Source organism: Phyllobates terribilis, unplaced genomic scaffold (genome assembly GCF_046119375.1).
Source record: "Phyllobates terribilis strain yellow unplaced genomic scaffold, ASM4611937v1 Scaffold_11__3_contigs__length_659146591, whole genome shotgun sequence".
NCBI classification, from domain to species: Eukaryota; Metazoa; Chordata; class Amphibia; order Anura; family Dendrobatidae; genus Phyllobates; species Phyllobates terribilis.
The window spans coordinates 257423993-257439416 of NW_027362771.1; the positions used below are offsets into that span (position 1 = coordinate 257423993).

Here is a 15424-nt window from a genome sequence, read left to right on the forward strand (position 1 = left end):
ATGACAATGTGTAGCATGCCTGGGACCCCCATATTATGAGAGCAGACTGGAAGGAAACACTAACTAATTTATCTTATAGTATATGGTGGATTTCACGTCTTTAGAGCTGGATAAGGTCCTTCCCATATTTGTTTTTGGAGCCCTATTTTGCTTAGCATGAAATACATTGCCATACAGCAAGAATTATTTTACCTGACAGACTACATGGGTCCAGCTGAATAGCTGGGCTACCCCACCTTGTGGGTGTGGAGGTGACATTACTGCCCTGCGCTCCAAGTTGGCCCTTCAAGAGGGCTTATACGATTTCATAAAAAGAATATACCAAGAACCTCATGATCAGCTTAGAAAAATGTTGCTTAAAGGGGTTGTCCACTGGTGCCAGCATCATTCCAGCGGGCTCTCTTGGGGCTTGTGTTGCATTGTAATGTCACGCAATCCCTGCAACCAATCAGTGGCCGCTTCACTGGCCCTTCCTTCTGACGTAATTGACGTCTGGAAGAAGTAAGAACTGTGGCTGCTTTCTCACTTCCTCTGGATGTAAATTACGTCCGAAGGAGGGGAGAGTGAAGCGGCCGCTGATTTCTCATAGGGATCATGTGACATAACAATGTCATGCAAGCTATGGGAGAGCCATTGCAGACACTGCTGGAACGGCGCCGGCACCAGAGGTGAGTATAGGTGTTATTATTTTACTGGGGGGAATCTAGTGATTCAGAAGTGGTTGTCCAAGTAGTGGACAACCCCTTTAACAGCAGATCACTGGAGAACAATGGAGAAATTTACTACTTATATTGAACGATACATGCCGTGCACAACATTTAGCAAGTTTTAAGTAAACACTTTTTATTCCTTGTTTTTACAAAGGCGTGTGACTTTATGGAAAAGGTGATTTAATTTACTGGATGCACAAAATTTATCATTCAGCATGAACGCATCTACTCTCCTTTTAATTGTCTAACTTTAGAATAGTATCAATAAACCTGCCCCAATGTCTTTCTTTCTTTTTTTTTTATGTAACTAAAGATTAGGGACAATATAGATAGCTAGAACTAAGAATTTATGACACACCTTGCCTCTGAGTTAGTGTATAATTCCTTTAACATTGCGAATGTGAACTCATGCAACCTCTCTATCTTATTGTCTTTACATTTCAAACCACATATTACTGCTATGTGACCACTATGTCCTCCCCTATTATGTCTCCCTCCGGTTCAGCAACCATCGCAGAATGCTATTCACAAACTACAGAAATTGCAATCTGTGATCTTCTGACAGATCCTAAAGAAACACATATATTGTAGTTTGAAATCTCTTAGTAGCCCTTATCTTTGTCTGAGTGACCGCTACATTTAGGGTTCGCTCACACTAGCGTAGAAAAAAATCAGTCCCATTCTCATCCAGAAAAGTTGGACGAGTGGAATCCATATGATTTACCTTTTGTCATGCGGGTGATATGTGAGTGTGCGATTATTTTCTTGGTTCGTATCCGTATGCAATAAGTTTTTAACATCATCTTTTACATACTATAATGCTCTATGTAAACTTAAAAGCTAACTGACAAAAATAAAGAAATCTTATATAAAGATATAGGTAATAAACACGGGGATAACGAATCTAACTATGAAAAAGCTGCACAAACCCCACCCGGTTCCTGTACAGACTACAGTATCCAGTAACGCAGGCCTTAGTGGTAAAACTAGAGAAGACAACTTTGACCTAGCTGCCTAAAAGGCCGTTGAGTGTATCAAGTACCTCCTAAGGCAGGTATGTCAAACTCAAGCAGACAGAGAGCCTCAAACCACATATCCAAGCCCTTTCCACTTCCAACTCAAAAATATCTCCCGGATCCGAACATTCCTCAACCACGAATCTGCAAAAACACTAGTGCACGCCCTCATCATCTCCCTCCTCAACAACTGCAACCTCCTGCTCTGTGGCCTCCCTTTCAACACTCTTGCACCCCTCCAATCCATCCTGAACTCTGCTGCCCGGCTAATCCACCTGTCTCGCCACTATTCCCGGCCTCTCCCCTCTGTCAATCCCTTCACTGGCTCCCCATTGCTCAGAGACTCCAGTTCAAAACCCTAACCATGGCATACAAAGCCATCCACAACCTGTCTCCTCCATACATCTGTGACCTAGTCTCCCGGTACTTACCTGCACACAACCTCCAATCCTCACAAGATCTCCTTCTATACTCCCCTCTTATCTCCTCTTCCCACAATCGCATACAAGATTTCTCCCGTGCATCCCGCCTACTCTGGAACTCTACCCCAACATATCTGATTCTCACCTACTGTGGAAACCTTCAAAAGGAACCTGAAGACCCACCTCTTCCGTCAAGCCTACAACATGCAGTAATCCTCGCTCCACCATACCGCTGCACGACCAGCCCTACCCTCACCTACTGTATCCTCACCCATCCCTTATAGACTGTGAGCCCCCGCGGGCAGGGTCCTCGCTCCTCCTGTACCAGTCGCTCTCACGTTTTTTTCTAGATTATTTTAATTGTTTTTGATAAGCATACCCGTTTTTCACATGTAAGGTGCAGTGGAATAAATTGCGCTATAATAAATGATAATAATAATAATGAAAAATTTGGACAAGGCCCCTCCATACAGAATAATGGCCCCACATAGTCCTCCATACAGAATAATGGGCCCCACATAATCCCTACATACAGAATAATGACTCCACATAGGGTTGGTGGTTCTGGTTTCGAGGGCCAAATAAAACCACCCTGCGGTCCAGATTTGGCTCACGGGCCAGAGTTTGACACGTATGTCCTAAGAAATCGAGGGAGTGTAAGAAATAAACCCCAGTAGTACACTTAACTGACTGGCATAGATACTCAGAATTAGGACTGGAACTCCAAGCAGAATCCACCAAAGACTACTACCAGCAAGGGAAAGGTTTAAATAGTAGAACCTGCAGTGTGATAGGACAGGCTAGATAGCAAATGAAAAACACCTGCTGTCCGAAAATAATAGACAAAGGCAAAAGGTAATCAGCATCTGGACAGCGACAGAACCTGCTGTGACTCAGCGGACATAGACTCCGACAGAAGAGCAGGGGACCGCCGTAGAGAGTCCCAAGGCAAGACAAATAATTCACGAAGCGCAGTGTGATCTGGCGACTCTGATGAGCGGTGACGTTGGTAATGTGTTCACAGTTGCCAGGTCTTGCGGAGTGCAGTGTGAGCCGGGAGTGGCTGCGGCTAAAAGCCTATTGAGCTTCAGAACAAGGTGTCATAGGCTTTGGATGACGGAATTGTGGGAAGCGCTGGACTACGTCAGAGCTGCGTGGGACCATTTTTTTTATAATAAATTGATTAACGAGAGACAGTGTGTTGTTTTACCGCTCTTTTTTTTATGTTTTTCAAGTATCCATTTGTGGACTATTTTGGATTCTCTGGACTACGTCGGACCTGCATGTTTTTTTTTTTTTAAATATATTGGTGAATCAGGGAAAGTGTCAAGTGTTTATTAAAATAAATAATTTTTGTGTGTGTATTTTTTTTACTTTTTAGTACTGTGTTAGTAATGGGGATGTCTGATAAGACTCCTCTCCATTACTAACACCACAGCTTGTTGTCAGCTGTGTTTTTGGACAATTCACAGCTGACATCAAACCCATTACCCCGATTTCCAACGCACCAGGGCAATCGGAAAGAGCAAAGGCGAATCTCCAGCCTTGGAGAATCTAATGTCATACGCCACTTGTGGGGCGGCTGTGAAGAACCCAATAACCATGGACCTTCTCAGCCCCATAATATCAGGTCACAGCTGTCTGCTTTCCCTTGGCTGGATTCATAAAATACGGGGAACCCAACGTCGTTTTTTTAATTAATTAATTTAAACAAGCCTAAAAACTGTAGAATAAACTACACATGAAAGGCATTAAAGGGTGCAAGTTTACAATATGGAGGGGGTTGTGAAATTATATATCTGCAGGATATCTATCTATCTATCTATCTATCATCTATCTATTACATAATCTAATATCGTCTTATCATCTAGCTATATCTTTATAGAAGTTTTTTGTTTTTTTTATTGGTTGCAAGAGGGTTCTGGCTCTGAATTTCCTGTGCTTGGCTGATGCAATTTCCTGGTTCCTTTGAGATGTGTGTGTAAAAATCAGACGCCATACCCATGGTCCATGTGCCATCCGTTTTTTTCTCGCTCCGATAGACTTGCATTGGCGAGTCTCGTCCGGTTTATGCGCCCATAGCATGCTGCAATTTTTTCCTCAAGCAGAATACAGGTGAGAAAAAAATAGATTTGCACTGCCTCATTGAATAACATTGGTCCAAGCGCAATCCGATTTATACGCTAGTGTGAATGAGCCCTTTAACAAAGTGATTAGAATGAGATCATATTAAAAATTGCTATTTTATTAATTACTTAATATTTAGTAAAATATGGCTCCAAACATGAAAATTCTCTATAGGGGAGTTTTCTACTATTAAGATATATGGCAATTCATGTTGATATGTCATTAATCTCCGAAGCACTCAGTGAGGCCACTCATTGACCCTGGAGAGCCTGCCCTCCCCATAAGTCTGCCGTGCATGATAAAGCATTCTCCATAGAACACCATGGGTGATATGGAAACTGCCAGATATGCTAATATGTTTCCAATAGTTGTATACACAATATTTCTCTATACTCTTGAGGTTCCTGCAATCTGCCCTATTCCTATGAGACATTTTGTCGCATGAGAACTATATATATGGATGTTCGTTAAAATAATATCACATTTTACTGTAAAGATCACAAGTAATGGTAAGAACCATATAACTCATTGGGTTTGTTTTTAACAGAAATGAACAAAAGCCATTTCAACAATACCTTGCTTTTCATTGTTATTTTCACTTCTCCAGTCTCGACAATGAAAAAACTGTCAGCTCCATCGCCCTGTGGAAAAATATAATGCACTGTGGATCAAACTTCTGGCGGAAACACAATCAATCATTATTAATAAATACTGTGCAGTGACAACACAATTACACACTCTCACAACTACACTCTCATATATATATATATATATATATATATATATATATATATACTGTATATATATACATATACACACAGTGAAGGAAATAGTTATTTGATCCCTTGCTTTTTGTAAGTTTGCCCACTGACAAAGACATGAACAGTCTATAATTTTAAGGGTAGGTTAATTTTAACATTGAGAGATAGAATATCCCAAAATAATCAAGAGAATCAAATTGTATAAATTAGATAAATTTATTTGCATTTTGCAGTGAGAAATAAGTATTTGATCCCTCTGACAAACAACACTTAATACTTGGTGGCAAAACCCTTGTTAGCAAGCGCAGCAGTCAGACGTTTTTTGCAGTTGATGATGAGGGTTGCGCACATGTCAGGAGGAATTTAAGTCCACTCCTCTTTACAGATCATCTCTAAATCATTCAGATTTTGAGGCTGTCGCTTGGCAACTCGGAGCTTCAACTCCCTCCATAAGTTTTCTATGGGATTAAGGTCTGGACACTGGCTAGGCCACTCCATGAGGCCACTCCATGACCTTACTGTGCTTCCTTTTGAGCCACTCCTTTGTTGCCTTGGCTGTATGCTTTGGGTCATTGTCTTGCTGGAAGACCCAGCCACGACCCATTTTTAATGTCCTGGCGGAGGGAAGGAGGTTGTCACTCAGGATTTTACGGTACATGGCTCTATCCATTCTCCCATTAATGCGGTGATGTAGTCCTGTGCCCTTAGCAGATAAACACCCCCAAAACATAATGTTTCCACCTCCATTCTTGACAGTGGAGATGGTGTTCTTTGGGTCATAGGCAGCATTTCTCTTCCTCCAAACATGGCGAGTTGAGTTAATGCCAAAGAGCTCAATTTTTGTCTCATCTGACCACAGCACCTTCTCCCAATAACTCTCAGAATCATTCAGGTGTTAATTGACAAACTTCAGATGGGCGTGCACATGTGCCTTCTTGAGCAGGGGGTACTTGCGGGCACTGCAGGATTTTAAACCTTTAAGGCGTAATGTGTTACCGATGGTTTTCTTGGTGACTGTGGTCCCAGCTGCCTTGAGATCATTAACAAGTTCCCCCGTATAGTTTTAGGCTGATCTCTCACCTTCCTCATGATCAAGGATACCCCACGAGGTGAGATTTTGCATAGTGCCCCAGATCGATGTCGATTGACAGTCATTTTGTATTTCTTCCATTTTCTTACTATTGCACCAACAGTTGTCTCCTTCTCACCCAGCGTCTTACTTATGGTTTTGTAGCCCATTCCAGCTTTGTGCAGGTCTATGATCTTGTCTCTGACATCCTTAGAAAGCTCTTTGGTCTTGCCCATGTTGTAGAGGTTAAAGTCTGACTGATTAATTGAGTCTGTGGACAGGAGTCTTTTATACAGGTGACCATGTAAGACAGCTGTCTTTAATGCAGGTAACAAATTGATTAGAAGCATCTAACTGGTTTGTAGGAGCCAGAAATCATAATGGTTTGTAGGGGATCAAATACTTATTTCTCACTGCAAAATGCAAATTAATTTATCTAATTTATACAATGTGATTTTCTTGATTTTTTATTTTTTTTGGATATTCTATCTCTCAATGTTAAAATTAATCTACCTTTAAAATTATAGACTGTTCATGTCTTTGTCAGTGGACATACTTACAAAAACAGCAAGGGATCAAATAATTATTTCCTTCACTGTATACACATATATAATCACATTAAGCATCCAGCATCTAAATTCCCAGGTGAGATAGGAGGTAGTTAGTGATGAGCGAGTATGTTTTGTTAACTCTTTCGCCGAGTATGCTCGGCCGAGCACCGAGTATTTATAGCGTGCTCGGTGATATGTTTAAATCACTCCTGTGTGCATGATTTGCGACGGTTTGACAGCTTTAATACATGTGAGGAATGTGTAAGAAGCAGACATTCCTCACATGTATCAAAGCTGTCAAAAAGTCGCAAATCATGCAAACGGGAGTGATTCAAACATATCACCGAGCACGCTATAAATACTCGGTGCTCGCCCGAGTATACTCTGCGAAAGGGTTAACAAAACATACTCATCACTAGAGGTAGTATATTTATTAATAAATAGTCACAAGGAGAGTAAATGGTTATAATAGCTAAAATGACACAGAAGTTTAAGAGTAGCATTTTATAAGGACTAGGGTCTGGTCTCCTACTAGTCCAAACAACAGAAAAACATGTTGTGCCGTTTGACTACTAGAAGAACTGAAAGCATACACATGGCACATATTTATCCAGAGTATTCAAGAGGAAAACAACCACATCTCTCCTCACCCTCCACACAGTGACTGATGGCCGGCTAGACTAGTTTATAAAATCCCCACTGTCAAACATTCATAGTACTGTGTTACAGCAAACTAGTTTCACTTTGCAATGGATATTTACTGTATGAAATAAGACCTGATTCTGATAATAAAGTGTTAAATACCTGAGCAATAATTTGATCTCCGTCACTGTAGGCTTTGGTGTCTATGACATCTACCACCTTTAAACGTTCTGATAACTGAGCATACATAAAAAAAAAGGAAATATAATTGTTGTAAGGTCACGCTAAATACAGATATTCTTTTCCTGCCCCAAAAACTTACTTCTAAAGACTTTAAGAATGGTAGGGACTCAATGAAGTTTTCATACGTTCTTCTCTTCTTAGCATTGTTTTTCACAATAATTCTTCGGAAAGTTACTCTGTCCTTCAATTCAAAAAAAGAAAATAAAGATAATTCATTTAGTCTTAAATATTACATCTGTATGACAATATAGGGAAAGCTGACTTACTAAATAATAAGCTAACTATAACCTGGAAAAATTCATTATCTAAAAGAAGACCAAAATATAAAAGTTTTCTTCAATATACTATATATAATTATGAAAACTAAAACGTTCCTGTCAAATATAGTGATAATAATTCTGGTCCTTTAACCCCTTAAGCCCCGAGGGTGGTTTGCACGTTAATGACCAGGCCAATTTTTACAATTCTGACCACTGTCACTTTATGAGGTAATTACTCTGGAACGCTTCAACGGATCCCCCTGATTCTGAGATTGTTTTTTCGTGACATATTGTACTTCATGATTGTGGAAAAATTTCTTCGATATCACTTGCGTTTATTTGTGAAAAAAACGGAAATTTGGCGAAAATTTTGAAAATTTTGCAATTTTCAAAATTTGAATTTTTAAGCCCTGAAATCAGAGAGATATGTCACACAAAAGAGTTAATAAATAACATTTCCCACATGTCTACTTTACATCAGCACAATTTTGGAACCAAAATTTTTTTTTGTTAGGGAGCTATAAGGGTTAAAAGTTGACCAGCGATTTCTAATTTTTCCAACAAAATTTACAAAACCATTTTTTTAGGGACCACATCACATTTGAAGTCACTTTGAGAGGTCTTTATGACAGAAAATACCCAAAAGTGACACCATTCTAAAAACTGCACCCCTCAAGGTGCTCAAAACCACATTCAAGAACTTTATTAACCCTTCAGGTGCTTCACAGGAATTTTTTGAATGTGGAAGAAAAAAATGAACATTTAACTTTTTTCACAAAAATGTTACTTTAGACCCAATTTTTTTTATTTTCACAGGGGTAACAAGAAAAAATGGACCCCAAAATTTGTTGTGCAATTTCCCCTGGGCACACAGATACCCAATATTTGGGGAAAAAACACTGTTTGGGCGCACGGCAGGGCTCGGAAGGGAAGGAGCGCCATTTGACTTTTTGATTGTAAAATTTGCTTGAATAATTAGCAGACGCCATGTTGTGTTTGGAGAGCCCCTGTGTGCCCAAACTTTGGAGCTCCCCCACAATTGACCCCATTTTGGAAACTAGACCCCGCAAGGCACCTTTCTAGATGCATAGTGAGCACTTGGAACCCCCAGGTGCTTCACAAATTGATTCGTAAAAATGAAAAAGTGAAAAAAAAAAACACTTTTTCATTTTTACGAATCAATTTGTGAAGCACCTAGGGGTTCCAAGTGCTCACTATGCATCTAGATAGGTGCCTTGGGGGGTCTAGTTTCCAAAATGGGGTCACTTGTGGGGGAGCTCCAATGTTTGGGCACACAGGGACTCTCCAAATGCAACATGGTATCCGCTAACAAATTGAATGGAAAATCGGCTCAAATTGTTAGCGGACACCACGTTGCGTTTGGAGAGCCCCTCTGTGCCCAATCTTTGGAGCTCCCCCACAAGTGACCCCATTTTGGAAACTAGACCCCCCAAGGCACCTTTCTAGATGCATAGTGAGCACTTGGAACCCCCAGGTGCTTCACAAATTGATTCGTAAAAATGAAAAAGTGAAAAAAAAAACACTTTTTCATTTTTATGAATCAATTTGTGAAGCACCTGGGGTTCCAAGTGCTCACTATGAATCTAGATAGGTGCCTTGGGGGGTCTAGTTTCCAAAATGGGGTCACTTGTGGGGGAGCTCCAAAGTTTGGGCACACAGGGGCTCTCCAAACGCAACATGGTGTCCGCTAACAATTTGAGCCGACAATTTGTTAGCGGATATCATGTTGCATTTGGAGAGTCCCTGTGTGCCCAAACATTGGAGCTCCCCCACAAGTGACCCCATTTTGGAAACTAGACCCCCCAAGGCACCTATCTAGATTCATAGTGAGCACTTGGAACCCCAGGTGCTTCACAAATTGATTCATAAAAATGAAAAAGTGTTTTTTTTTCACTTTTTCATTTTTACGAATCAATTTGTGAAGCACCTGGGGGTTCCAAGTGCTCACTATGCATCTAGATAGGTGCCTTGGGGGGTCTAGTTTCCAAAATGGGGTCACTTGTGGGGGAGCTCCAATGTTTGGGCACACAGGGGCTCTCCAAACGCAACATGGCGTCCGCTAACAATTTGAGCCGATTTTCCATTCAATTCGTTAGTGGACACCATGTCGCGTTTGGAGAGCCCGTGATATGCCTAAACAGTGGAGCTCCCCCACAAGTGTCCCCATTTTGGAAACTATACCCCTCAAGGATTTTATTAAGGTGTATAGTGAACATTTTGAACCCAGAGGTACGGCACAGAATTTGTTTACATTAGGTCATCATATTGAATAAGTTGTCATTATTCTTGAGCGCAAGTGCTCGCTACTTGAGTTTGCATCGGGTACTCAGGTATGCATCATGTACAGCGTGTGCTCGAGTGACATGCTCGAGTCCCTGCTCCGCATGTTTCACGGTTATTAGACACCCCAAAAAAAACATGCGGGGATCGCTCGTGCATGGCAGGCAATCCCCGAAAAGTTTTTTTGGCCGCGAAGCATATGGGGCAGAGACTCGAGCATGTCACTCAAATACCCACGATACTCAATGCATACCAGAGCACCCGATGCAAACTCAAGTAGCGAGCACTTGGGCTCAACACTAGTCGCCATATCGTCATCTTTTTTTCTTACTTTTGAAAAAAATCCCAACCCCAGCCCTAACCCTAGCACAACCCTAACCATAGCACAACCCTAGCCCCAGCACAACCCTAGCCCCAGCACAACCCTAGCCCCAGCACAACCCTAGCCCCAAACCCAGCCCTAACCCTAGCCCAATCCTAACCCAAGAGTTTATTTTTGACGCCGTTCCTTGTGCGGTATAAGTGATTAGACGACTTTATTCTTCAGGTCGGTGTGATTACAGCAATGCCAGAATCATATGGGGTTTTTATGACTGACAGCTGTCACACACTAAAAGACGCATTTTTTGTAAAATCTACTTTTTGCATCGCCATATTTTGAGAGCTATAATTTTTCCAGATTTTGGCAGACAGTCATGTGACGGCTCATTTTTTGCGGAATGACTTGACGTTGTTATTGGTGCCATTTTCAGGCACGTGACATTTTTTGATCGCTTTCTATTCCGATTTTTGGGAGGTAGAATTAACAAAAACCAACAATTCAGGAATTGTTTTTTTTTTTTTATTCTGTTCCGCGTGTGGTAAAATTGATGAGGTAGCTTTATTCTTCGGGTCAGTACGTTTACAGCGGTACCACATTTGTATAATTTTTCTATGTTTTGGCGCTTATACACAATAAAAGCTATTTTATAGAAAAAAATATTTTTTAGCATCACTTTATTCTGAGAGCTATAACTTTTTTATTTTTCGGCTGATGGAGCTGTATGGCGGCTTGTTTTTTGTGGGACGAGATGACGTTTTCAACGGTACCATTTTTATTTATATGCGTCTTTTTGATCGCGTGTTATTCCACTTTTTGTTTGGCAGTATGGTGATAAAGCATTGTTTTTTGCTTCGTTTTTTTTTTTTTTTTTTTACCGTGTTCACTCAAGGGGTTAACTAGTGGGACAGTTTTATAGGTCAGGTTGTTACGGACGCGGCGATACCAAATATGTGTACTTTTATTGTTTTTTTTTTGTTTTTTTATAATAATATTTATTGATGGGTACATTATATTTTTATTTTTGGTGGATTATTTTTTTTATTTTTTTTTATATATTTTTGCAATTTTTTTTTTTTTTTTCCACTTTCAGACAGTTTATACACTTTATTACTTTGTCCCACTCTGGGACTTTCACTTTTTTTTCTCTGATCGCCTGCATGGCATAGGAATGGAACACCATCCCTATGCCATGCAGGCTGTCAGCGGTGCACAGTGTGAAGATTGTTTGGAGATGCACTGCGCATGTCCAAACAATCTTCCTGCTGTCTGGTGACCCGGATGTTGTCATGACGACATCGGGTCGTCATGGCAACACCCGGGAAGCCTTTGCAGACTGCGCTGGAAGCCGGAAGAGGAGGTGAGTATCGGCGATCACCTCCCCTTGCCCCCGCAATGCCGCGATCGACTTCGATCGCAGCATCGCAGGGGTTAATGTGCTGGGAGCGGTGCAGGACCGCTCCCTGCACATAGTACCGGTTGTCAGCTGTGACAATCAGCTGACACCCGGCGGCGATCGCGCCCGCACAGCCTGTGTGCGCGCGCGATCGCGATGACGTACTAATACGGGTCTGGCTCTTAAGTCCCAGGGCACAGACGCGTATTAGTACGTCAGATGTTGTTAAGGGGTTAAGAAAGAGAAATGGCTGTTGGGCTCTCTGCTTTCTCACTGTTTGACAGCTGTATGAGACTTCCTGTTTTTAATTTGGGAGACACCACAGTGTCAAGTGGAGATTGGGCATGTGTAACATGTTACAGAGGAAGTGCTGTTATCCTCATACACAGGGGAGGTGCTGTTATCTTCATACACAGGGGAGGTGCCGTTATCTTCATACACAGGGGAGGTGCCGTTATCTTCATACACAGGGGAGGTGCGGTTATCTTCATACACAGGGGAGGTGCTGTTATCTTCATACACAGAGGACGTGCTGTTATCTTCATATACAGGGGAGGTGCTGTTATCTTCATATACAGGGGAGGTGCTGTTATCTTCATATACAGGGGAGGTGCTGTTATCTTCATACACAGGGGAGGTGCCGTTATCTTCATACACAGGGGAGGTGCGGTTATCTTCATACACAGGGGAGGTGCTGTTATCTTCATACACAGGGGAGGTGCCGTTATCCTCATACACAGAGGAGGTGATGTTATCCTCATACACAGGGGAGGTGCCGTTATCCTCATACACAGGGGAGGTGCCGTTATCTTCATACACAGAGGACGTGCTGTTATCTTTATACACAGGGGAGGTGATTTTATCTTCATACACAGGGGAGGTGCTGTTATCTTCATACACAGGGGAGGTGCGGTTATCTTCATACACAGGGGATGTGCGGTTATCTTCATACACAGGGGAGGTGCTGTTATCTTCATACACAGGGGAGGTGCGGTTATCTTCATATACAGGGGAGGTGCGGTTATCTTCATACACAGGGGAGGTGCGGTTATCTTCATATACAGGGGAGGTGCGGTTATCTTCATACACAGGGGAGGTGCTGTTATCTTCATACACAGGGGAGGTGCGGTTATCTTCATACACAGGGGAGGTGCTGTTATCTTCATACACAGGGGAGGTGCGGTTATCTTCATACACAGGGGAGGTGCTGTTATCTTCATACACAGGGGAGGTGCTGTTATCTTCATACACAGGGGAGGTGCTGTTATCTTCATACACAGGGGAGGTGCGGTTATCTTCATACACAGGGGAGGTGCTGTTATCTTCATACACAGGGGAGGTGCTGTTATCTTCATACACAGGGGAGGTGCTGTTATCTTCATACACAGGGGAGGTGCGGTTATCTTCATACACAGGGGAGGTGCGGTTATCTTCATACACAGGGGAGGTGCTGTTATCTTCATACACAGGGGAGGTGCTGTTATCTTCATACACAGGGGAGGTGCTGTTATCTTCATACACAGGGGAGGTGCGGTTATCTTCATACACAGGGGAGGTGCTGTTATCTTCATACACAGGGGAGGTGCTGTTATCTTCATACACAGGGGAGGTGCGGTTATCTTCATACACAGGGGAGGTGCTGTTATCTTCATACACAGGGGAGGTGCTGTTATCTTCATACACAGGGGAGGTGCTGTTATCTTCATACACAGGGGAGTTGCTGTTATCTTCATACACAGGGGAGGTGCCGTTATCTTCATACACAGGGGAGGTGCTGTTATCCTCATATACAGGGGAGGTGCTGTTATGTTCATACACAGGGGAGGTGCGGTTATCTTCATACACAGGGGAGTTGCTGTTATCTTCATACACAGGGGAGGTGCTGTTATCTTCATACACAGGGGAGGTGCTGTTATCTTCATACACAGGGGAGTTGCTGTTATCTTCATACACAGGGGAGGTGCGGTTATCTTCATACACAGGGGAGGTGCTGTTATCCTCATATACAGGGGAGGTGCTGTTATGTTCATACACAGGGGAGGTGCGGTTATCTTCATACACAGGGGAGTTGCTGTTATCTTCATACACAGGGGAGGTGCCGTTATCTTCATACACAGGGGAGGTGCGGTTATCTTCATACACAGGGGAGGTGCTGTTATCTTCATACACAGGGGAGGTGCGGTTATCTTCATACACAGGGGAGGTGCTGTTATCTTCATACACAGGGGAGGTGCTGTTATCTTCATACACAGGGGAGGTGCTGTTATCTTCATACACAGGGGAGGTGCGGTTATCTTCATACACAGGGGAGGTGCTGTTATCTTCATACACAGGGGAGGTGCTGTTATCTTCATACACAGGGGAGGTGCTGTTATCTTCATACACAGGGGAGGTGCGGTTATCTTCATACACAGGGGAGGTGCTGTTATCTTCATACACAGGGGAGGTGCTGTTATCTTCATACACAGGGGAGGTGCTGTTATCTTCATACACAGGGGAGGTGCGGTTATCTTCATACACAGGGGAGGTGCGGTTATCTTCATACACAGGGGAGGTGCTGTTATCTTCATACACAGGGGAGGTGCTGTTATCTTCATACACAGGGGAGGTGCTGTTATCTTCATACACAGGGGAGGTGCGGTTATCTTCATACACAGGGGAGGTGCTGTTATCTTCATACACAGGGGAGGTGCTGTTATCTTCATACACAGGGGAGGTGCGGTTATCTTCATACACAGGGGAGGTGCTGTTATCTTCATACACAGGGGAGGTGCTGTTATCTTCATACACAGGGGAGGTGCTGTTATCTTCATACACAGGGGAGTTGCTGTTATCTTCATACACAGGGGAGGTGCCGTTATCTTCATACACAGGGGAGGTGCTGTTATCCTCATATACAGGGGAGGTGCTGTTATGTTCATACACAGGGGAGGTGCGGTTATCTTCATACACAGGGGAGTTGCTGTTATCTTCATACACAGGGGAGGTGCTGTTATCTTCATACACAGGGGAGGTGCTGTTATCTTCATACACAGGGGAGTTGCTGTTATCTTCATACACAGGGGAGGTGCGGTTATCTTCATACACAGGGGAGGTGCTGTTATCCTCATATACAGGGGAGGTGCTGTTATGTTCATACACAGGGGAGGTGCGGTTATCTTCATACACAGGGGAGTTGCTGTTATCTTCATACACAGGGGAGGTGCCGTTATCTTCATACACAGGGGAGGTGCGGTTATCTTCATACACAGGGGAGGTGCTGTTATCTTCATACACAGGGGAGGTGCGGTTATCTTCATACACAGGGGAGGTGCTGTTATCTTCATACACAGGGGAGGTGCGGTTATCTTCATACACAGGGGAGGTGCTGTTATCTTCATACACTGGGGAGGTGCTGTTATCTTCATACACAGGGGAGGTGCGGTTATCTTCATACACAGGGGAGGTGCCGTTATCTTCATACACAGAGGACGTGCTGTTATCTTTATACACAGGGGAGGTGATTTTATCTTCATACACAGGAGAGGTGCTGTTATCTTCATACACAGGGGAGGTGCGGTTATCTTCATACACAGGGGAGGTGCTGTTATCTTCATACACAGGGGAG

The 15424-nt window shown here is 42.8% G+C and overlaps 1 protein-coding gene across 3 annotated transcripts in view; it reads right to left on the reverse strand.

Annotated features, from left to right (window-relative positions):
* PRKAR2B (protein kinase cAMP-dependent type II regulatory subunit beta) overlaps positions 1-15424 on the reverse strand; it is a 180758-nt gene that overhangs the window by 11052 nt on the left and 154282 nt on the right. For all 3 annotated transcript variants that reach the window (XR_012251236.1, XM_073652218.1, XM_073652217.1), the window contains exons 7-9: positions 7621-7722; positions 7461-7535; positions 4851-4916 (exon numbers count right to left, since the gene is read on the reverse strand). Coding sequence is in view for 2 of the 3 variants with exons in the window: in XM_073652218.1 (XP_073508319.1) it covers positions 4851-4916; positions 7461-7535; positions 7621-7722 (243 nt within the window). In the remaining variant the exon portion in view is untranslated. The remainder of the gene's footprint in view (positions 1-4850; positions 4917-7460; positions 7536-7620; positions 7723-15424) is intronic.